General features: G+C 54.2%; 2 protein-coding genes across 3 annotated transcripts; one reads left to right on the forward strand and one right to left on the reverse strand.

The window, feature by feature from the left end:
* Positions 1-8,890: 8,890 nt before the first annotated feature.
* On the forward strand, positions 8,891-12,166 carry Fgf22 (fibroblast growth factor 22). 2 transcript variants are annotated; one of them, XM_021641875.2, is made up of 3 exons: positions 8,891-9,118; positions 10,369-10,472; positions 10,553-12,166. In XM_021641875.2, exons 1-3 carry the CDS (start codon positions 8,932-8,934, stop codon positions 10,748-10,750), a joined length of 489 nt encoding a protein of 162 aa, XP_021497550.1. In that variant the 5' UTR covers positions 8,891-8,931; the 3' UTR covers positions 10,751-12,166. The 2 variants fall into 2 exon arrangements, with proteins under 2 accessions (XP_021497550.1, XP_021497551.1); XM_021641876.2 differs by having other exon boundaries at positions 10,576-10,733.
* A 297-nt stretch (positions 12,167-12,463) lies between these two features.
* Positions 12,464-19,820, reverse strand: Rnf126 (ring finger protein 126). The gene is made up of 9 exons (XM_021641872.2): positions 19,648-19,820; positions 15,485-15,543; positions 15,317-15,380; positions 14,904-15,148; positions 14,377-14,445; positions 14,242-14,311; positions 13,809-13,902; positions 13,612-13,727; positions 12,464-12,919 (listed from the first exon to the last, which is right to left on the reverse strand). The coding sequence occupies exons 1-9, from the start codon at positions 19,720-19,722 to the stop codon at positions 12,770-12,772; spliced, it is 942 nt and encodes a 313-aa protein (XP_021497547.1). The 5' UTR covers positions 19,723-19,820; the 3' UTR covers positions 12,464-12,769.
* Positions 19,821-21,254: the final 1,434 nt, after the last annotated feature.

Consider the following 21,254-nt stretch of genomic DNA (forward strand, 5'->3'; position numbering starts at 1 on the left):
AAATGCAAAGCCACTCCAGTAGAATCAACTGGAGGTGAGGCTGCAGAGATGGCTCAGAGGTCAAGAGCACTGGAGAACTGGCTGTCCTTGCTAAAGGTCCCGAGTTCAATTCCCAGCAACCACATGATGGCTCACAACTATCTATAATAAGATCTGGTGCCCTCTTCTTGCGTGCAGGCAGAATACCGTATAAATAAATAAATAAATAAATCTTAAAAAAAAAAAGAAAAGAAAGAAAGAACGGGACTACTTTGGAAGTCTTGGAAAATGTGTGTGTTCTGTCAATCAATTAATGACCAGAGGCCAAAATTAAAATTGCAAACAAAGGTTTGCTGGAGCTGATGTAACTATCATTTCACAAAACTCTTAGAATTACTAATGGGCACTCCATAAACCCAGCACTCAAGAAGGCAGAGGCAGGTGGATCTCTGAGTTTGAGAGGCCAACCTGGCCTATAAAATGTAGGACACGCAGCCAAGGCTACGCAGAGAAACCCCATCTGGAAGAACCAAAATGAATGAATAATAGAATGTCAAAAGGTTATACTCATTTTGGTTATTAGAAAGTTATCTAAAAGCCAAGTGTGTGATGGGTTAAATGTGTGGGACCAGAAGGCCATTCTGGGATCTGCAACAGTGGAGTACTGTATATTGAAACTTATGAATTCTAGTTTTTTTAAATTCCGGCTAGCTCCCAAATAATTGAGACAGAGAACTACTGATTTATTTAAATACCTTCAAGCACAATAACGGGGCGGGTACAATGCACACTATTTTTCTAAGCTAGGCTGGCCACTTCCCTGCTACGTGCCCCACTTTACATGCCAGTACTCCTGTGTGGGCTGCTCCATCAGGTCATGTCCTTTCTCTCCATCTTCCTCCTTTCTCCTCCTCATAGTCCCTCTCTGAGACCCCAAGCCCTGGAACTGAAGCCCTGCCTACCTCTCTTCTGCACAGCTATAGGCTAACTTTTTTTTTTTTTTTTTTTAGGATTTCTTTCTTTTTAATTTATATAGTATTCTGCCTGCATGTGTGCCTGCTCACCAGCAGAGGGCACCAGATCTCACTATAGATGGTTGTGAGCAACCATGTGGTTGTTGGGAATTGAACTCAGGACCTTTGGAAGAACAGCCGGTGTTTTTAACCTCTGAGCCATCTCTCCAGCCCCCTAAGGCTACCTTTTGAATTAACCAAGTAGAGATTATTGGGGAACAAAGTTTATAAAACATAGTTCAGTGTATGTGAGAATGCACCTGTCTGGACTTCAACCAGACCTTGGGGCCCAAAATTTACCATCTGAATACACAGAGCACTAGACCAACCTCCAACATTAGGATTAGGATTAGGGTACTCAGTTTAATATTCCTGCAATCCCATAGACAGCCCAAAATGAAATAAAGATAAGGTATTGATCTAGGTCATCATAAACAGCCCCAGGCTATGCCATTTGTCCATACAGGGTCCGAGGCTCCGAAGCTCTAAGAGGGAACTAGTGCTGAGGCCCCAATGGCCCCAACCTTGAAATGGTTGACTGACAGGCCTGTACGGGTAGACCTATGGCCCTTAATTAAAGAAAAGTTACAGACACTTGAGCACCAGGTACAAAAGCAGCTGGTATGCAACATATAAGAGTCTAGCAGCTCACAGAGTTCTTTTTATTAAAAAAGAAATTAGGAAAATGGAGAATGGTAACAGATTTAAAAGTGGTGAATAGAGCAATTCAACTAACGGGTTTGTTACGGCCTGGAATTTCTTTGCTTTCTTTACTACCTAAGGCATGTCCTCATGAGCAGGATAGGGAAAGGTTCGCCTTCACAGCACCTACTTACAGTAATGCTTAACCTGTAAAAAGATGTCGTGGAGAGTTGTTCCACGGGGAATGTTAAATAGTCCGACTTCACGACAGTGTTTTATGCAACAGCCGTTACAAATGATTCACAGGCAAGTTCCTCGATCCATTCTTTACCATTACATAGATGATATTCTGTTGGCTGATTCTAATTCAGATGCTTTAGAGAAAATGTCTAAGGAAACACACACAAAAAAATTCTGCAATGCGAGGGGTTACAGATTGCTCCTGAAAAAAATACAGAGAGGAGATTCTATTAACTATTTGAATTATAAAATAAGTCAACAAAAATTTCAACCACAGAAGGTACAGATCAGAATAGATCAGTTGCAAACTCTTTATGATTTAAAAAAATTAATAATGGGAGATATTAATCAGCTAAGGCCTACCATTGGATTAAATACTCAAGAGTTAAATAGTTAGTTTCAAAAGTTACAAGGGGATTCAGACTTAAAGAATCCAAGATAGACAGAGTTGATGCTGACAGAAGATGTGTGTGGCTCCCATAGATCCCAAATTGGATTGTATTTTGGTTACTTTGATGTCAACTCATTCTCCTTTTGAGCTCATTATGCAAAGGAAAGATAGTATTATGGAATGGATTTTCTTTCTACATAAACAAAGTAAAAATCTAAAAACATAGGAAAAGTTTCTGATTTAACCACAAAAGGAAGAATAAGGGCTGGAAAGATGGCTCAGAGGTTAACAGCACTGGCTGTTCTTCCAAAGGTCCTGAGTTCAATTCCCGGTCAACCACATGATGGCTCACAACCATCTATAGTAAGACCTGGTGTGCAGGAAGAATAGTGTATAAATAATAAACAAATCTTTTCAAAAGGAATAAAACAACATTATTTGTCAGGAACAGATCCAACAGAAATTGCAGTGTTACAAAAAAAAAAAATTGTCCTATATGTTTTTATATAATCAAGTCCCATTACCTACTAGAGTTAACCCTAAAGGTACCAAAAAAAATGAAATCTGGCAGATGGATATGTTTCATTTTGCAGAATCTGGAAAACTAAAGTTTGTACACCGTACCATTGATACATATTCAGGATTTCTTCTTCTTCTTCTTCTTCTTCTTCTTCTTCTTCTTCTTCTTCTTCCTCTTCTTCTCTCTCTCTCTCTCTTTTTTTTTAATGTATACAATGTTCTGCCTGCATATATACTTGTCCACCATAAGATGGCACCAGATCTCCTTATAGATGGTTGTGAGCCACCATGTGGTTGCTGGGAATTGACCTCAAGACCCCTGGAAGAACAGCCAGTTCTTTTAACCTCTAAGTCATCTTTTCAGGATTTCAATGGGCTTCTGCCTTGAGTTCTGAAAAGTCTTATTCCATCATTGCACATTTACTGGAAGTAATGATTATCATGTGGACACCTTTACAAACTAGAACTGACAACACCCCTGCATGTCTTTAATAAAATTAAACAATGTTTCGCATATTATAACATAAAACATATTACCATACAGTCCTGCAGGACGAGCAGTCAAAGATATAATCACACCTTAAAGGACATGTTTATAAAACAAAGACAGCCAGAGATAGCATCAATAGAGACAGAATCTCTGAATGTTAATGAGAAAGAAACGACAGCAGCGAGAGACACTGGGTTACAGAAAAACAACAACAACAAAAACTGCAGAATTAAATCAGGCTACATACTATAAGGATGTGTTAACATCAGAATGGAAGCCCATGAGAGTTTTGTGTTGGGAGCATGGATTTGTTTATACTTTCACAAGAGCTGAAAAGCTGTGAATACGGCTGGAGAGATGGCTCAGAGGTTAAGAGCTCTGTCTGCTCTTCCAGACGTCCTGAGTTCAATTCCCAGCAACCACATAGTGGCTCACAACTATCTACACTGGGATCTGATGCCCTCTTCTGGCATTCATATACCTAAGATAAAATCTTTTTAAAAACACACAGAAATATTTTAAGAATGTATTTATGTTTTAATCCATGGTGTGGGGATGTGGGGCTGCTTCAGACTGTCCGCAGAAGCTGACCATGATTTGCCTCATGCTCTAACAGAATCATGGTTTTGCCAGCTGCAGATAACTTCTGTGATTGTAAATCATTGGGAATTCTGGGGACTTTTCAGAGGGTCTAGGACCCTGAGAGGCGGGGTCGGTGGTTGTTGGTCATTTAGGGAGTTGTTTGTGGTTTGTTAATAGCCATGGTCAAAGAAGAAACCAAAGGAAAGAAATTAGATTCAGGAATCTCTCTCCCCCACCCTTGTTTCTTTCCTAGCTAGTGATAGAGGTATAGAGGTATGAGGGGTGGAGGGTGGAGGAGGATAAAGGGTGGAAAAAAAGAAGAGCCTACAAAGTAGCAAAGACCAGCTACAGAAACTACCTACACACATAAAATGAAAATAAATTAATTATTCAGAGAGAGACAGGGAAAGAGAAGAGGAAGGGAGAGAGATGGAGGGAAAGGAAGGGAAAAGGAAAGAGAGCAAGAGAGGGATACAACTGATGTGATTGATTCCTCTTCTCAGTCTTCATGCCTCACCTGTGAAGGTTCAGAGACGTCCAGCAAGCGACCCAACTGTGCAAGGCATGGATCTTAGAAAGGCTTGTGGGAAAGCCCAGGTCTGTGTAAGCTTCAACTGAAAATCCACGCTTACAGTCCGGGATCATGTTTCCTCACAGACAGAGCAAGAGTGAGCTAGAAGTGACAAAATCCCAACTCCTCCATCTGTTCACTTGTAGCAGCCAGGTGATCCCCTTAGGTGCAGGCAGTAAAATCTAGACAGCATGGCTACCTGAGGCTCATCCAGGACCGCCCTGCGGCTACAACCAGCTGCTATGGAAAGACTAGTGGGACAACACGGAGAAATGCCAGCCAGTGCGAAGGCCCTGGGGCATGAGAAGAGTTGCTGAGCCACTGGAGAGGCCTCCCGGGCAGGGCTTAGGGGACTTCCTCTGCTGAAGCTCAAGCTGCCACTTGCTACCTGCCACCTGGTTGAGGACCAGACCTGCGCCCCACCCCCACACACATTCCAAGCTGCCCAATCAGGCCTGGCCTTGCTCATGCCAGTGGATAAGAATGATTTCAACACTGAGCACTGCCCTCCACAACTGGCTCAGCTCATTCCCCAGGGTACCCAGGGCAGGGTGACCTCAAACCTGCCTTTCTCTTGGGGTCACCTTCCTGGTCCCCAGGGATGAAGCAGCAGGACCTGCAACCCTAAGACATAGACAGCCCACATCTCTGTGGGTGAGAAGAATCAGGGACTCAAATTCTTCCCCTGTCCCTTACTATTCAAGTTCCTCTCTGATTTGCTGGGTCACCAGACTTTCCACATCAGAGTTTCCACACTTTCCTGAGGCTTAGTCAGGTGATTCTGGACAAGGATGCACACCCTAGCCACTGGGGGATTCTGGGCAGGGGCTCCACCCCTGAATCATAGCTCCCCTACTGTGATTTATGGCCAGTGATAGGTTGTCCCAGTCTCTTTCCACTGTATGGTCAATGATAGTCAACAAGTCTTCCACTATATGGTCAACGATAGTCAACAAGTCTGTGGAGAGAGGAGTTCCTGTTCTACAGGTGAGGTCAGGTTTCCTTATGAAACCTAAGAGTTTTGAAGTCTGGCCTGGTACATGCTCGTGGTCTCAGACATTCAGGAGGATGGAGGGGATGAGGACGCCCTGTGTCAATACAAAAACTTAGAAGAAGTCTTGGGGCATAGCTCATAGGTGCCTAGAATGCCCCAGTGAGGGGCTGGGGGTGTGGTCAGGGGTGGAGCCTAACATGTGGAAAAAGCCTGGGTCCAGTCCTTAGCACCTTTCAAGAAAAGATTCCTATTAGTTTCTTGCCAAGTGGCTCATGCTTGTCATCCAGTATTCAGGATGCTGAGTATAAGGCCAGCCTGAACTACCCTATAGAGTAAGACCTGACCCTGTCTCAAAAAAAAAAAAAAAAAAAAAAAAAAAGTCTGAAAAGTGTGGAGTCAGCAAGAAAAGTGTGCTCCTCACCAAGACCTGCATACCATCCTCATCCCCACAGGGCGGCAGAGAAGCGAGTCAGCAGATGATCTTCTGACTTTCACGTGTGAGCCGTGCCGCATACACCATCCTTTCTTAGACAATTTTAAAAATAAGTGCAAAAATCGATAAATAAGAAAAGGCCAGTGTTGCAGGATACTTGATCCCATTGTGAACCCCCAAATTGTGAACTGTAAAAACCTGTGTTTTTGGTGTGGTTGAGCCCTCGCATACACCTTTAATCCAAGAGCTTTCTGTACACAGGATTTAATAAAGTTAACCCTAGGTCAAGAGGTGGAGCAAGAAACCAGGTGACAGGGAGTAAAGAGTGGGAGGGACTTGGAGTCGAGGGGTATTTAAGACAGGGTGGAGAAGAAGCTTTTAGCTCAAGCTCTGGCTTCAGCTCTGGCTTCAGCTCCCTGGCTTTTTGGGCTTTGAGCTAGCAAGGCTTTTGCTCTGGGTTTTGTTTTGTTTTTGGCCTTTTCCTCCTGGGCTGGCAGCTGAGCTAGTGAACCTTTTGGGTGTTTTCTATCCAGACCCGAGCTGAGAAGGCAGGTCAGCTGGGTCCTTTCTCTGCCTCTCTGAACTAGCAGTTTTCACTGGCTCCTGAATCTTTAATGGTAAAATAAAATGGTTGGGGTTTTCATTTTTTTTTTAAACAACAAGCCAGGCATGGTGGCATACACCTAGTGCCCTAGAGGCAGAGGCGGGCAGATCTCTGAGTGTGAGGCCAGCCTGGTCTACAGAGTGAGTCCCAGGACAGCCAGGGCTGCACAGAGAGGCCATATCTTGGAAAAAATAAAAAGGAAAAAAAAAAAGAAAAGCCAGAAAAGAAGCTTAGAACGCTGCGGTGCGGTGCACACCCACGATCCCACCCCCAGGAGGCTGAAGCAGAAGCATTTTCAGTCATCAGCCAGCCCGAGACAACACAAGAAATTAATCAAACACGCTTACCACATGACCCAGCAAGTTTTCCTCCTAGGCTTATTCCCAGAAGAAGTGGGAAACCGCAGCCACACCACAGCTTAACAAATTCACAGTACCCAGAAGGTGGTGCTGGTCCAGCTTCCACAGGTGGTGTGGGCTACTCCTATCTTGGAATATTACTCAGCCGTGAATAGGAGCGAGGCTCCCACACATGTCACAGCCTGGCCCACAAGGACACGGTGTTCAGCGAGAGTCAGACTCTTAAGGACATTCAGAGGGGGTCTCCATGGCAGCAAATGCCCAGAACAGGAGACAAGAAGTAGGCTTGAGAGTGCTGGGAGCTGGAAAGAAGATGAGATGAATGCAGCTGGAGAGATGGCTCGGTGGTTAACAGCCCCTGGCTGCTCTTCCAGAGGACCTGAGTTCAAGTCCCAGCAACCACATGGTAGCTCACAACCCTCTGGTGTGCATGAAACAGAGCCTCAGCTGGCTGAGGGTGCACGCCTTTGATCCCAGCACTCTGGGAGGCAAAGGCAGGTGGATCTCTATGAGTTCAAAGCCAGCCTGGTGTACAAAGTGAGTCCAGGACAGTCAAGGCTACACAGAGAAACTCTGTCTCGAAAGAAAGAAAGCAGAATACTCATCTACATAAAATAAGCAGTTTTTAAACAAATAAAAAAAGAAGATATGATGACTGTTCATGAGGACAGGGCTTCCTTTGGAGTTTGACAGACGAGGCTTGCCCAATGTTTTTGCACTAATAACTGAGTTTATGCTTTAAGTGAGTGACTTATGTGGTATGCAAATTATATTTTAATGAGCGGTTATTAAATTAAACCAAGTTGAGCAGCTCCCGGCTGTGCGTCCTGGCCTCTCATATAGGAAATGCAAAACATCCAGAGGCACATCCAGGAGTGCAGGGCACTCAATCCAGAAGGGCTTTGAATTCCAGCCGTGGAACAAAAGGGGCAGGGTGGCATTTGGCGCCAGGGCTACACTGATTTCCAGCAACATGCCTAGGCTTTCTCCGTGTACCCTTCCAGACAGACACCCCTTGCCAGCCTTCCTAACAGAGGAAGGTGCAGGTGTGGGCGGTCAGGAAGAGTCGCAGGGTCTTGGGCTACCCCGAGGTGGACCCAGGGATATCTGGGCACCTGGTGTGACCTGCCCATGCTCAGGGATCTACTGAGCCACCGGGAAGGAATCCTGGCATCCTGAAGGACTGGTTGTCTTTCCAGAGGGCTCCCCAGAAGGTAGGCTTGTCAGCAAACCTCACCCCAGTGCTATTTAATGGTGCGACCTGGGGCCGGGGGAGGGGACTGGCACTGGGGCTCCGGACTGCACCAGGAGGTCACCGCGCCTCTCAGAGCCACTGGCTGCTGGGCAGCTGCGGGTGACCATGGTGTTTCCTGGGGATGGGTGTGGCTGCAGTGAGGTGCGGGGGCGGACACAGCCCAGTTCTGCTGCCCAGACGCTGTCCTCAGTGCCCTAAGCTGAGGTGATACACAGCTTCCCGCATCTGTCACTCTGCCCACTGTCCACTCCACCCCTTCCCTGACCACTATTCCACGGCAGAGCCCCGCCCCAAGGGTAGCCTCAGACTCTCCTAGACAAAGGAGGCCACACTGTCCTGTGCATGCTCTGCCCAGCTGGCCAGACTGACACCTGAAATCCGGTTTACCTCATTGCCTCTGTCCATCTCTTACACAGTGTGTCTGTCTCACCGTCTGTCTGTACCTCTCTGTCTCCTTATCAGTCAGTGTCTTTTCGTCTCTCTGTCTTCGTGATCTTTCTCTTCTGTCTCTCGGGTTCCACTCTTTCACTTCTGTTCCTTCTCTGTTTATTCAGTGACCTGGTTCTGCTGGCTCTGCTCTCTAGCCCTTGGCATCTCTCCATCTCTGGTCTCTCTGTCTTCAGTCTCTGCCCCTCTGCGATCTCGTTCTTGTGTTTCTATTCTGTGTTTCCCTCTCCACCCCCGCATTCGCACCCGCACCCCAGGGTGACCAACACCGGTGGGATAAACAGGAGCGCGCCCTCCGCGCGTGGAGCCGAGGCCGGCGGCCCCGCCCCCCACGCCCATTGGACGGCAGCGGCCCTAGCCCCGCCCCCGACCGTGCAGCTGGGCCACCGCGCGCCGGCGGGCACAGGTCGGGATGCGCCGCCGCCTCTGGCTGGGCCTGGCCTGGCTGCTGCTGGCGCGGGCCCCGGGCGCCCCGGGCGGGTACCCGCATCTGGAGGGCGACGTACGCTGGCGCCGCCTCTTTTCCTCCACCCACTTCTTCCTGCGTGTGGACCCTGGTGGTCGGGTGCAGGGGACGCGTTGGCGGCACGGCCAGGACAGTAAGTGCTGGGGCAGCAGCGAGAGATGGGCACACCTCCTATGGGCTCCTTGGCAAAGCAAGAACCGCTGAGGGGGCTCACTGGCCTACGTACAGGGGCGAAGTCATGAGGTGGGATTCCCACTCCTCGGGTGGTGACCTGCCTGAACTGGGATTCCCTCTGTTCCCAGACACCCCTGTTTGGCAAACGAGGTAAGAGGGATACCTGATCTCAAGGTCCTGCTAAGAGATCAGGAATGGAGCTGGGTCTGGACAGAGCTCTGCCTTGCATACAGAAGGCCTTCTGTAAGTGCTTGTGGCACGAATGTGGCGAAAGGAGAGGCCACGGTGAGGAGGAGCTGGGGTGATGAAGAGGCCACAGCCAGCTTCCTTGGTGCTGAAGGCTGACAGGAGTTCCTGGGAGGGTTTGAGCTCAGCCCTGGACAGGTGACAGGGCACTGCCCATCCCAGTGGCTTTCATCTGGGTTCCAAGGCCCTCATTAGGCCACACAGGACAGGGGACTGGCTGGGCAGGTCCATCCGTGGTAGCACAGCCAGGCGGGGTGGCCCCGGGCTGAAGAAGAGGCCCAGCTGAATGGCCTGGCCCTTCAGTACTTCTGAGATTTAGATCCCACCGATAGGGATGGGGTGACAGGAGGTGTGGATGGGGCTCTTCCCTCCTCGGCAGTCACCGCGTGGTGCAGTTCTAACCGAGATGGTCCACTGTCGTGGGCCTCCCCGAGCAAATGCACTCATCTCAGGGGAGGTAGGTGTGACTGGCAGCCCCAGCGTGGAGCCTCAAGCTTCCAAAGAGGGTCTGGGCATAGACGCCTGCAGTGGGATTCAGCCATTCCTTGAACCAGTTCCTGGAGGAAAGCCAGGTAGGGCTTGTAGGGATGCGCACAGAGGGTTGACAGGCAGATGAGGTCCAACGCTGGCTCTTCCAATCCTGGCCTTCAGTTTTCCACCTGGTAGTGGGTACAATTGGCACCCCCACCCACCCACCCAGGGTTGTGTAGGCTCCATGCAGCAGAGGGCATAGTCGGTGCCCAAGCATTGTTCATGATGGCCTGGCTCCCGGGTCTTTTCTGGCCAGCCTGTGTTCCTTTGCTCCTGGAGGTTGTGGACAGACTCCTCTTCATCCAGGGCAGCGCCATGTTTGTTAGAGTCCTGGTCTCCGGCGTCCGTGCCAGCTGGGGTTGGAGAGTGGAGGTGGGGCCCGGGGAGCCCTGTGTGGTTGCTGCCTGACTATGCTCTCCTGTCCCCACTCAGGTATTGTTGAGATCCGTTCTGTGCGGGTGGGCACTGTGGTGATCAAGGCTGTGTACTCAGGCTTCTACGTGGCCATGAATCGCAGGGGCCGCCTCTACGGGTCGGTGAGTGACGGGCAGTGGGCGGCTACAGGGTGGCAGTGGTTGGTGGGGCCACCAGCCAGCCTCACGCGCCCGCGCTGCAGCGGGTCTACTCTGTGGACTGCAGGTTCCGGGAGCGCATTGAGGAGAATGGCTACAACACGTACGCCTCGCGACGCTGGAGGCACCGCGGCCGACCCATGTTCCTGGCGCTGGATGGCCAGGGCATTCCTCGGCAGGGCAGGCGCACGCGACGGCACCAACTGTCCACACACTTCCTACCAGTGCTGGTCTCGTCTTGAAGGGCCTGCTGATGGTTCAGGAGGCATGGGCGGCGCAGAGGGCCTGCAGGATCTGGGGCTGGGCAGTAAGGGGCCCAGGCCAGGGAGGGACCCTGCTGGCTGCCAGGCATGGAGACAGGGCAGGGTCCCTGCAGGCGAGGCCAACTCTCTGGATACACAACCTGGCAGTTTCCACCCCATCTAGTTTTGGAGATTGAGAACACTCCGGGGCTCAACCTGACTTGTGCTCTGGGCACAGCACGGAGGGGCTTGGAGACGGGGACGCACTGGGTGGATGAGGATAGTAAGGACAGGGAGGAGAGGGCCCAGGTCAGCAGGGCAGTGACACAGACAGGAGCCCACGTGGTCAGAGTAGGGGCTGCAGCTAAGGGCACTTGTTGCTCTTCCAGGGACGCCGATTCTCCCTCATCAGGTTGCTCACAGTCCCTGTATCTCCCACCCCAGAGGCTCTGACTCCCTCTTCTGGCCTTTGCAGGCACCTGTACTCATGTGCACATACCCTACTGCCCATACACATAAAACATAATTTATTACTACTACTTCTCCCCCGAACCCCAGACATGGTTTCTCTGTGTAACAGCTGTAGCTGTCCCGGACTTGCTTTGTAGAACAGGCTGGCCTCTGACACAGAGATCCGCCTGCTTCTGCCTCCCGTGAGCTGGGATAAAAGGCGTGTCACTATGTCCAATGTGGCGCCTCTGGACACTGGGATGTGTTCAATGCCTGGGTTTCCTGGAGTTGCTGGTAGGGACCAGCCTGATCTCACCTAGATTACGGCCTGGGGGAGGCCGGTGTCAGATTCTGACCTGGACCCAGCAATAAACGTTTTTGACTTTGATGTGCATGGTTACTACCAAAGCGGCAGGACGCCAGCACTGTAGCTGGAGCTTTCAGAATGGATGCCCAGGTCCTCAGCATCTCCAGAGAGTGGCGGTCTGCGTGGTTACCTGTGGGGCAACCTTTTCTGCTCTCAGGCTCTTGGGGTGGGATGTGGCTGGCAGCTTTTGTCATTTAAGCACCGACCCAGCCCAGGGCAGAGGGCACCACCACCAGCATGGGAGCTGAAGTAACACGTGGTCCTCTGGCTCTTCAGATCCTCAACTTCGGGCAGTGCCTGCTCTGGGCTGCGGGGATGCTCTGGGCGTCCTCCACGGAAGCTCACCACGGCAATGCTGGCACGGGGTAGGTGGGCCCTCAGAGGGGTTACAAAGCAGGTAAGTGGTGTGTGGAATGAGGCTGCAGGCCTGGTCACAGGTCCACCACGTGGCCACCCACCAGCAGGACCTGCACCAGGTAGCTCCCCACCCACGCAGCTCTGAGAGCAGTAGTTCAAATCTCGCCTCCTAGCAAACAGTGCTGAAGACTGTGTCCCATCAGGCCTTTGCCAGAACAAACCCGCCCTGTGAGCTGCCCCACCAGGCAGTCGTAGCCACCCTGGCTGAAGGAAGACGCCAAGCCATGGGCTCTGCTTTTTGAGTAGGTGTATTTTAAATAGCTTTCCAGATAACACACATTTCCCTTTAAAAAAAAGAAAAAAAAAAAAAAAAAAAAAAGAAAAAAAAAAAGTCTGCTGGAGCAGTTTGTTCCTGGGTCTGCTGGTCACCCTCGTGGTCCCGAGGCGGATGCTGGCTGGGTGCTGGGCCCGGCCTCCCAGGGCATGTGGCAGGCAGGGCCTGGCGACAGTTCTGCTGACTCCACAGATCATGCATGGTCTCGCGTGGCTCAAACGTCCATTTATTTCAAAGCAGTAATAATTTAAAATCATAAAAACCCTTCTGCCGTTGAACATTTGGAGGGTGAGGTTAAAGACGGACTGAAGGCGCCTGCTGGGGACATGGGGCCCACGTGCGCACCTCCAAACAGGAGCGACCATGGCCAAGTCCGAGCCTACCGCAGCCTGGGGCCTGCCAGGTGCTGCCGGCCGCCATGGGGCAGCACCTCTAGTCCACGGCCATGGTGGTGCTGGGGCACCGAGGGTGTGTGGGATGACCGAGCCCCGGGGGGATGGCCAGGTGGGACTCAGGAGTTGCTTGTGGCGTTCTCGTTGCTGGGCGAGCTGGACGAGGAGGATGAGGAGGATGAGGAGAAACCCACCCCGGTCAGGCCTGGGGGATTGGTGGCCGTGTTCTGTCCAGTGAGGCTCTTGCGGCAGACTGGGCAGCTGTCATGCTTGAGAGGAGAAAGGAGGAGTTAGACTGGGGTCAGGATTAGGGCCAAGCTCACAATTAGATTCTTAGTCAGAGCATCTCAAGCAAGGGTCAGGACCTAGGTTAAAATCAAGGTCATGACTGGCCTGGCTTAGGGTCAGCGCTTAAAGTCAGTCATGATGACAGTGAAAATCAGAGTCTGAGCAAGTCAGGGTTCGGGTGAGGTGGCTGTATGGCAGCCGCTCAGGGTGGCGGGCAAGCACACCAGCAAGCAGGACCCGTGCTTACACCACCACTAACACACACTGACCCAGATCAGGAGCAGAGGAAAGCCACTAGAATGAGGGCCAACCTTAGGGTCCAGACCGGAGTCGCCATAGCTGGAGACAGGCATCGTAAAGGCAAGCTCAGAGTTAACAGGAAGAATGGTTTGGTCAAATCAGTTATGGCTACTGTCAGAACCCGCTCTGTAGACCAGGCTGGCCTCGAACTCGCAGAGCCCCTCCTGCCTCTGCCTCCCAAGTGCTGGGAGTCAAGGTGTGCGCCAGCACGGCCTGTGTGAGCACAGGGTTTCTGACTGGCAGGCAAGCAGGTCAGGGTAAGGTCGGAGTTGTGTCTGGGTCTAAGCGTGTGCCAGCCAGGCAGAGGGTGGAAAGCGTAGAATGCAAGCAGGAGGTCTGGGCTGGGCAGGGCCAGCTCAGTGTGGGCAGTCACCTGCTCTAGCCAGGGCACAATGCAGCTGTCGTGGAACAGGTGGTTGCAGGGCAACTGCCGCACGCTCTCACCCAGCGCGTAGTCATCTTTGCACACCGGGCACTCCAGCCCCGAGCCTGCAGAGGGAGCGGGTCAGTGACAGCACGCCACCGCAGCGGCAGCCCCAGGCTCTGCCCGCCGACCGCAGCCCAGCATACCCACGTGCTCCTCTGTGACGGGGACCGTGGGAAGGGCCTGGATCTTCTCCTTGTCCGCAGGTGGGGGGCCCGTGTTCTCAAACTGATTGAGGAGCTGGAAGACAAGAAGCAGCAGTGGCCTGAGGAGGGCGTCGTTCTCAGTGGGGTGGTGGGGGCTGAGTAGCTCCACCTGCCCGGCTCCGCATGGGTGCAGACCAGCAAGACACCAGGCCCATTAACCCTCAGGGCCACCCGAGGCGGACAGTGCTGGCAGGGGCTACTGGGCACCCCAGGGCAGCAGTAAGGGATGAGGGGAGGAGGAGACCAACCGGCCACTGAGCTGCCTGACAGCAGAGCAGGACGCAGGGGTCTTGGGTGCTGCAGAGCCCACACCCCATCTGCCTCACTAGGCTGGCCTCTTGGGCCCCCAACAACACTGAGCGGCCAGATGTACCTGCGTGATGATGGCGTCCAGGCCGTTGGCCCCCCAGGCGTAGTCCATTGGGTTCGAGTGCAGGACGCCCCTGGGGGGAGAGGCCGGGTCAGGGGGCGCAGGGTGGGAGGGGCCGGGCACCCGTCCCCTACTCACCAGGGACCAAGGCCCAGGCTAGGTACAGCGGCGGGGGAGATGATGCCATTCACGAGCTGCTGGATGATCCTGTGGGAGAGGTGGTGTCACAGGGGCCTGAAGTGGCCAGCACCTCCCAAGACAGAGGCTGGCTCTGCAGCCCCGGTTAGCCTCCGGTTCACTAAGCAGCTCAAGCTAGCCTTGAACTGGCAGTGGTCTGCCTCCAGCACCCACACACCCTCCTACCCAATGGGAGGGAGTCACTGGTGCAAACTATTTCACAGGGGCTCCCGGCAGCCGGAGGCCACGGGCATGGCCCCAAGGGTGTGGCCCTCATCCTATTCCACTTCCATAGGGGGTTGGCGTGTAGCACTCAGCTCCTGTGGGCGACCCAGGTTCTTCGAGTTTTGTTTAAAGAGAGAGGTGGCCAGTGGCTCCCATGGGCAGACAGGTTGAGTCTCTTGAGGGAGCGTGGAGACTCGGTCAGCGGAGTCTGTGTGTCTCCACTGTGGTAGTGAGGCCCTCAGCAGCTACCCCAGCCCACTCACCCTTCCAGCGTGGGGACGCCTTCATGCCGGCCAGTGGCCCGCCGGGCTGTGAGGCGGGCCCGGGGCTGCCGGGCCCCATACCGATGCCGAGACTGGTGTTCTCTCTCTCGTCGGCTCTCAGGGTCTCTGCCATCATCGGCCTGCGCCCCAGGAGGGAAAGTGGGAATCTCAAAGCTATCGTCGAAGATGCCGAATGCAAACTGGCTGTACCCCTGCGGCAGCGTGAACAGGTGCTGGTCCACACTCTGTGGAGAGGACGCAGTGAGCCATGTCACAGACAGCGAAGGCAGAGTCCTTTAACAATCCCACACATGGGGGACAACCGTCAGGGCAAGGAAGAGCACCAAGTGTGGGACAGGGATGTGCCAACCTGAAGGACAGGGAAGGGCCTGGGACCAGGGACCCTGACTCACCTCAAATGGCTGCCGGTTCTGGTCGGTGGGGGCTGTGGAGGGGGCAGAGCCATTTTCCGTGTTCCTGGGGAGAGAGAGAGCGAGCCTGTCAGCTGCAGCTGCAGCCCTTCCTAGGTGCTCAGGACAGGGAACACCAAGGTCCCAGCAGCCCCCAGCCCTGATCACTACCTGGCGTCTTCTGGAAGCTCCTCAATGAAGCCAGACTCACACCTTGGGCAGATGTAATCCTGCGGGAGAGGCAGGGGTCAGGACGACTGTCCACCCAGGCCCGGAGGCACACAGGGCAGCGGGGACAGCAAGGGCCTCCCCCCCCCAGCCTCAGCAACTCCAGCACCTGCTGGGTCTCCCCAAGCCTGGCTTCCTCCGGTGCCACCCCTCCCAGCAAAGATGAGACCTACTGTGCACCCACAAGGACAGGACCTGCGGTCCCTTCTTCAGACACACATTGGTGGGACAGACAGCTGGTGACCCATGTAGGAACAGCAGGAAAAGTCGGAAAACCTGGCAACGCCTTCCTGAGACCAACTGGAAGCCACATTTGTACATCTGGGGCCAGAGCCCACGGCCTCAGAGATGAGTCACCTCTGAGGACACTACTACACACAGGAAGCCCCATAGCATGCTTCCCATGAGGCCACAGCTGTCGGGAGTCAAGGCGGTGGGGCAGGCAGGCAGCAAAGGCCACAGGCCAGGCCTGACCACTGGGCTTCACATGGCCCAGGCCCTGATCTGCCCCGCTCTAGGGAGGGTGGCCCATTTGGCAATCTGCCATGTGAGGCCTGCTCGCCACCCCTGTAGACACACCCCCACAGCTGAACGCACTACCATGAACATGTGAAGGGGCACGCCATTAGTCACCAGGGCAACGCCAGCGTGACTCGGTTGGCCTGAGACAGCCAGAAGGCCCAGAGCAGGCCTCACCAGAGCTGGGGTCTACTACAGGTGGGACCAAAGCCAGACCAGTCTCACTCATGTCGGCATAGTACAACAGCAGCACACACATGGCCTGGCACGCTCCCTGCCTCAACCTCTACATCCAGCCATCCCTCACCGGCTGCAGCCCAGGGCACGACTAGGGTCAGCTCAGATCTACTGCCAAATGTCTGTCAGGTAGGTTCCTGCTCACCCCTCGCAGCAGCTGATGCCAAGGGTCACCAAGCAGAGGCCATTCTACCTTGCCTGGTCCTGGTTACTCTGCTCCTGGTGGCAGCTGTCTTGATGGTTCCAATGGCATCTGGCCCTTAAAAGACCCCGATCCCCACACCACCATAGAGACCTGAAAGTGTAGACTGCAACAGGACACGGTATGCCCAAAACTCAGGTGACCCTTGTAACATGCACCGAATGACCATTCTGAGTGCTTATGGGGAAGGCAGGGGGCTGAAGTGAGCCAGAGAGGACTGAATCCTAAGGACCTTTGTCAGTGTCACTGGCCTTCCCCTGGCCTGCAGCAGCCTCTGGAGGTGATGGGCATGAAGCCTGGGGACCCATAGACCCAGCTCCCTGCCCATGGGTAGATGTGTGTCCCACATCCCCAGAAGATGAAGCCACCCACCACCTGCCTCACGGGCCCACACAGGACCTTGCCCTCTGCTCTCCTACCAGGAAGGCTGAACCCCTCTACCATGCCTGGGACCCTGTCTGTAGGAGTGGCTCTGTCCGGGACCCAGACCAGATATCCTCATGCTTGATCCCAAGCCAGGCGCTGTGTCCACACAAGCCGCAGGCACTGGCGCCCCTTATCTGCTTCTCTTGATCCAGGAGGCAGTACGCAGGTAAAATGAGGAGGCAGCCTGCAGGTGCCTGCCCGTGCACTCCACGTCCACACCTGTACATCACATGGCCTCCACCAACACACCCTGCAGAGGATCAAGTCTAGGCTCGCAGTGCCCATAGCCTTTGGCTCCAGCCAACTCCCGTTTCCTGCTGACTTGTTCCTGGCCAAGATGTCTTCCCGACACCCTGAAGCTCTGGCAGCACAGGCCCTGACACAAGCTACCTACCACAACAGTGGTTCTCAACCCGTGGGTCACAACCCCTCTGGGGGTTGGACAACCCTTTCACAGGGGTCCCACATCAGATAATCTGCACATCAGATATTTACACCTCGACTCACAACAGCAGCAAAATCACTGTCATGAAATAGCAACAGAATAATTTCATGGTCGTGGGTCCCCACAACGTGAGGAGCTGTGTTAAAGGGCCGCAGCATAGGAAGGCTGAGAACCATTTTGTTACTGAGACCTGAGGCGCTGCTCACTTTTCTGGGACGGGCAGCACACGGGACAGGTGATGACACCAAATGCCTGGCTCAGAGCCACAGCCGAGAAGTGGCCCTGTGCTGAGGCCTGTCTGGCCTAGACCAGAGCAGTGATAGGTCAACCCGGGGCCTGTGAAGATGCCACCAATGGAAGTGGGTGTCTAGCGACCAACTCAGACACCTGAGTGGCAGCTGTCACTCTAAGTGTATACAGGGTGGCCTATCCTGGAACGCAGACCATGCTAAGTCCACCAAACCTACAGACGTGGCCCAGCTCCCTTTAGCATACTGGCTGCTTATACAAAAACACACATTCTGGCTGGGCAGTGGTGTTGTACACCTTTAATTCCAGCACTCAGGAGATAGAGGCAGGTGGATGGATCTCTGTGAGTTCAAGGCCAGCATGGTCTACAGAGTGAGTTCCAGGACAACCAAGGCTACACAGAGAAACCCTGTCTTGAAAAACAAAAAAATACAAACCACTCATGTTGCTGTCTAAACACTTGTCACTCCCCAGCTGACCTATAACCCTGTAAGAACAAAGACCATGCTGGGTCACCGGGGCTTACAGGAAGGCCCTTGCCAGGCACAATGGCAGTCAGAGGTCAGGGTCCTCCTTGTTCAAGGCCACAGGGCCAGAACCTGGTGCTGTGCTGGTCCCAGTAAGTAAAACCAACAACTAAGTGTACACCTGGGTCAGGCCATCTCCCAGCAGAGGAGAGTTCCAGAGCTCACAACGATGTGCAGGGGGCTGCACAGTGCCCAGTCCAGGTTCATCCCTGATATTAAGGACAGGGAGGATCAAGGCAGCTCTGGAAAGACAGGGCTGAAGCACAAGAAACAGAGAAGCAGAAATAACCATCAGGGAGTTTCCCACCTCCCAGGTTTATATGTCACCCCAGATTCCACTCTCTCTCTAAGCTGCCTGTTTGTTTGCTTTTTTCTGAGACAGGGTCTCTGTGTATCCCTGGCTGTCCTGGAACTCACTAGGTAGACCACACTGGCCTGGAACTCAAGAGATTCATTCACCTGCCTCTGCTGGGGTTAAAGGTGTGTGCCACCAAACCTGGCCAAACTGAATTCTTGGAGTTAACCACCCTGAAGAATGTCACAGTGTTATCATCCAGAGGGTAGTGTGCAGAGAGGCCAGTGGAACTACCCCAGCTCTCACCGCCCACCCTTCACCCCAACAACCTCTGAGTGGTCCTGACACTACCCCACCTTCTCTGCAAAGACAATATGGCTCACACCAGATCAGGTACCACTTCTTCAAGAACCCACCCAGACTTCCTTTCCTAGAAAAACAGCCCAGGCTCCATGCTTGGCCTGGGAAAGCGATGGCAGGTTGCAAATAGAGGGGGATGAACCTTCCCAAGAGTGAGCCTCAAACCTGGGTATGAAAGGAGAGATGCCTGGGAGGCGGGAAGGTGCTGGCCTAGGGACCTAAGCTACCCACCAGCCATGGGGTTGGCCAAACCGATCTGAGAAAATGAGAGGTCTGGGGGCAAGCAGACACAGAACTCGTCAAAATCATTCTCAACAAGTTTTCAGGATGCAGCTGCCCAAACCACCTTGAACTGGATAAGATGCAGGAGGCTGGAGGACACCCAGGCAGGGTCTTCGGGGTACCCATGCCCAAATCTACCGGGAAGAAGCAGGAGGCTTGGGGCCACCCAGGTGGGACCCGGAGGCTGCAGCTGGTCAAAGCCGCACCGAAGCAGTGACACAAGGACTCTAACAGCCAGGTGGGCGCTGGTGCGACCGCCCCAGACCCTCAAGCTCGCCGTCAGATTCGCAGCTCCTCCGGGCGCAGCTGCGAGGCCCGGGGCGGCGCTCGAGGCCGCGCTGCGCGCCCCCGCGCCCTGGCCACGCGCTCGGCGGCCGTCCCCGGAGCGGAGCTCGGCTTTCGATCACCACCGGGTCGGAACAACACTGCGTCCCCCGGGGTGACTCGCCACCGCCCCGGGTCCCCGGACCTGCCCGCCACGCTGCTCGCGCCCCGCCGGCTCTCAACCTCCCCTCTAGTCAGCCCCGCGCGCACAGCCCCGCCGCCCTCCCGTCCGGATCTCACCGGCAGGCGCGGCACGATCTCCACCGAGCAGCAGTGGCAAAAGTACCGTCCGGGCTGCGGCGACGCCTCGGCCATGGCCACCGCCGCCTCCGCGCCGCCCGCCCCCCGCGCGGCGCCTGCCGCCGGCCGTTTGCTGCTCCCTCGCCGGCCGACGCGCCCGCGCACGCTCACGCATGGCACGCACGGCACGCACGTCAGGCGAGGGGCTCGCGGAGGAACGCGGGCAACGCACCGCGGGGCCCGTCTCGTGCGGAACGGTGGCCGCACTAGGACAAAATAGGTGCGGCCGGAAGCCGGAGACCCGCGTCTAGCATGCCTCGAGGCCCTGGTAACCGGGACGGAGGTGGGGTCAAAACTGGAGAGCATCTTGGGGGCGGGGACTATCTGCTGTGGGCGGGGCCTAGAGGCCTCGGCGAGCGGGTCGAGGGCGGAGTCATGCTTGAAGATTGCGGAAATTCAAGGACGGCGCGATGCCGGGTCTCCTTGGCAACGACTTTCGGAGGTGAAGCCAGGCTTGGAGAAGTGAAAGATGGGGGACTGGCGAGTGGAGGGGCGAGGAGGGGAGGTGATTCTTCTTGGTAACCTGACGGGGCGGGGCCTCGAAGAAGCCGCAGACACCGAGAGCCGGCTCCTTCGCAGGGCCACGCTGCCTCTTTGGTACCCTGGGGTAGGGTATAGCCTGTAAGCAACTGAGCCTGCGCGGAGCGGGGCCGGGTTTCCTTAGCGACGAGCATCAGAAACAGGACCAATCCGGGGAAGAGCCGAGGAGCTTGGCGTGAAGCCCGAAGGCGGAGCTTTAAGATTGCGGGGCCGTCTCCTTGGCAACTAGGATGGGCGAGCCTGAAGTCAGAGGACTCCCTCGGGAGCCGGGCCGTAGTTGGCGGGGCTGAGTTTTTTCGGCAACCGGGATTGGATGTAGAGACCTCGGCAAGCCGGGTACATCGCGAAGCAGAGGAGCTCGAAGGGCGAGCTTTGGTCGGCTTTGTTAGAGCGATCCCTGGGATCCCTGGAGGAGGCCGAGGGGCGGGCCCTAAGGGGGTCCTCCTCTTCCACCTGCCAAGCCTTCATTTCCCGTCGTCCTTCCCCTCAGCTGGCCCGCCAGGCAAGCTTGCCCGTGGATATTTGCTTGCACTGTCTGTGCCTCTCCAGTGCATGGCTCTCCGGATTCCTGTGCAGCTGTCTTTCTCGTGTTTAGGTCTCAGCTGCGGTGTCGCCGTCTCGGCGTTCTCCACAGCCCTCCTCCATACCCTTATGTGCACCCGATGAACTGTAAAGACAGCGCCTGGCAGAAGGGAGAATTATGTCTGGAGGATACACGTCAGGCTTCCCACAAACGGTGGCGATAAGGATGAAGAAGGGATCCATTATCCGGTGGAAGGAGGATCCTCCAGCCTGGAGACAGCCCATGTGACCCTTGAGGAGTTAATGAGGCCTGCGTCATCTAGGCTAGGCCCAGAATGTGTTCCTGAGGTTAGTTCCTGTGTTTATTTACTTATTCACTCAGCATTCATGGAGCATCTATGAAATGCACAGATAAACTTCAGTCCCATGAGGCTGGGGGAGAGAATGGAGCTGACCTGGATGTTTCTAGTGATCTAAGAATGGGT

Source organism: Meriones unguiculatus, chromosome 17 (assembly GCF_030254825.1).
Source record: "Meriones unguiculatus strain TT.TT164.6M chromosome 17, Bangor_MerUng_6.1, whole genome shotgun sequence".
Taxonomy (NCBI): domain Eukaryota; kingdom Metazoa; phylum Chordata; class Mammalia; order Rodentia; family Muridae; genus Meriones; species Meriones unguiculatus.